The sequence below is a fragment of the Cyprinodon variegatus genome, unplaced genomic scaffold, assembly GCF_000732505.1.
Source record: "Cyprinodon variegatus isolate N-32 unplaced genomic scaffold, C_variegatus-1.0 Scaffold247, whole genome shotgun sequence".
NCBI lineage: Eukaryota > Metazoa > Chordata > Actinopteri > Cyprinodontiformes > Cyprinodontidae > Cyprinodon > Cyprinodon variegatus.
Window position 1 is genome coordinate 678,797 of NW_015150700.1, and position 930 is coordinate 679,726.

A 930-nucleotide genomic window follows, 5' to 3' on the forward strand; every position below is an offset into this window, starting at 1 on the left:
ATTACCATTATGTTCCATAATGGTAATTTTGTCCCAAAGCCTGCTTATCCAGTGGAAACGAGTCAGAACAAATTCTGTTGCTGCAGGAAACCTACAGAACCGGTTAGTGGATGTCTACCAGCAGCTCATGGTTCTCCAGTTTCCGGGTTTTTCCACCTCTGGCCGGTAGGACGTCACTGCTGAAGAGCTGGTTAGAAATAAAAGCATCTATGGAAATCTGATGCTGATCCAGGAGGACAGGGATGAGGATGTTAACCTCCCTCCTTCCCACCCTCCATGCATCCATCCTCAGGTTCTCCTACCTTGTCGTAGAGCCGGTGGATCTGGACCCCCATGGTCTCGGTGAAGAGCTCCCAGCCTCCGTCCAGCTGCGGAGCGTCCAGCTCCTTCCAGGCGCTCTGAAACTCCTCATCCGTGAACTGCAGCGACATGACGGCTCAGCTCTTCTGACAGCGGCCGGTCAGCTGAGCTGTCAGCCAAAAGGAAAAAAACAACAACAAAACAAACAAAAACACGCAACTTCCGCCTGGAACTATCAAAATAAAACGCCTCTACTCTCGGCTCATTCTTAGATTATGGCTGACAGCCAATAAAAACCCAAATAAAAATGTTAAGAATGTTTAGAATATTGTAGCAAAATACATAACTTCTAAAAATAAATAAATATAAATAAAAAAATCTTTACCAAAGGATCACAGCCTACTGCATCCAAACATACTGATGGAAAGTTTGGTGGAAGGAAGAAAATAGTAAAAACGGTGCAAAAGAGAGATTAAAAAAAAGGAAAAAAAGAAGCTTTTTTTTTACTGTGCAATATTTACATTAATGGATTTGATATGAATATGGTGATATAGATATATATTATCAGAGATGGCAAAAGTACTCACTTTCCGTACTTGAGTAAAAGTACAGATACTTGTGTTAAAAAAT

General features: G+C 41.7%; 1 protein-coding gene across 1 annotated transcript in view; it reads right to left on the reverse strand.

Annotated features, from left to right (window-relative positions):
* Window positions 1-498, reverse strand: part of pctp (phosphatidylcholine transfer protein) — a 24,432-nt gene extending 23,934 nt beyond the window's left edge. Inside the window, exon 1 of the mRNA XM_015382027.1 lies at window positions 303-498. Coding sequence (XP_015237513.1) covers window positions 303-431 — 129 coding nt within the window. The 5' untranslated portion in view covers window positions 432-498. The remainder of the gene's footprint in view (window positions 1-302) is intronic.
* Window positions 499-930: the final 432 nt, after the last annotated feature.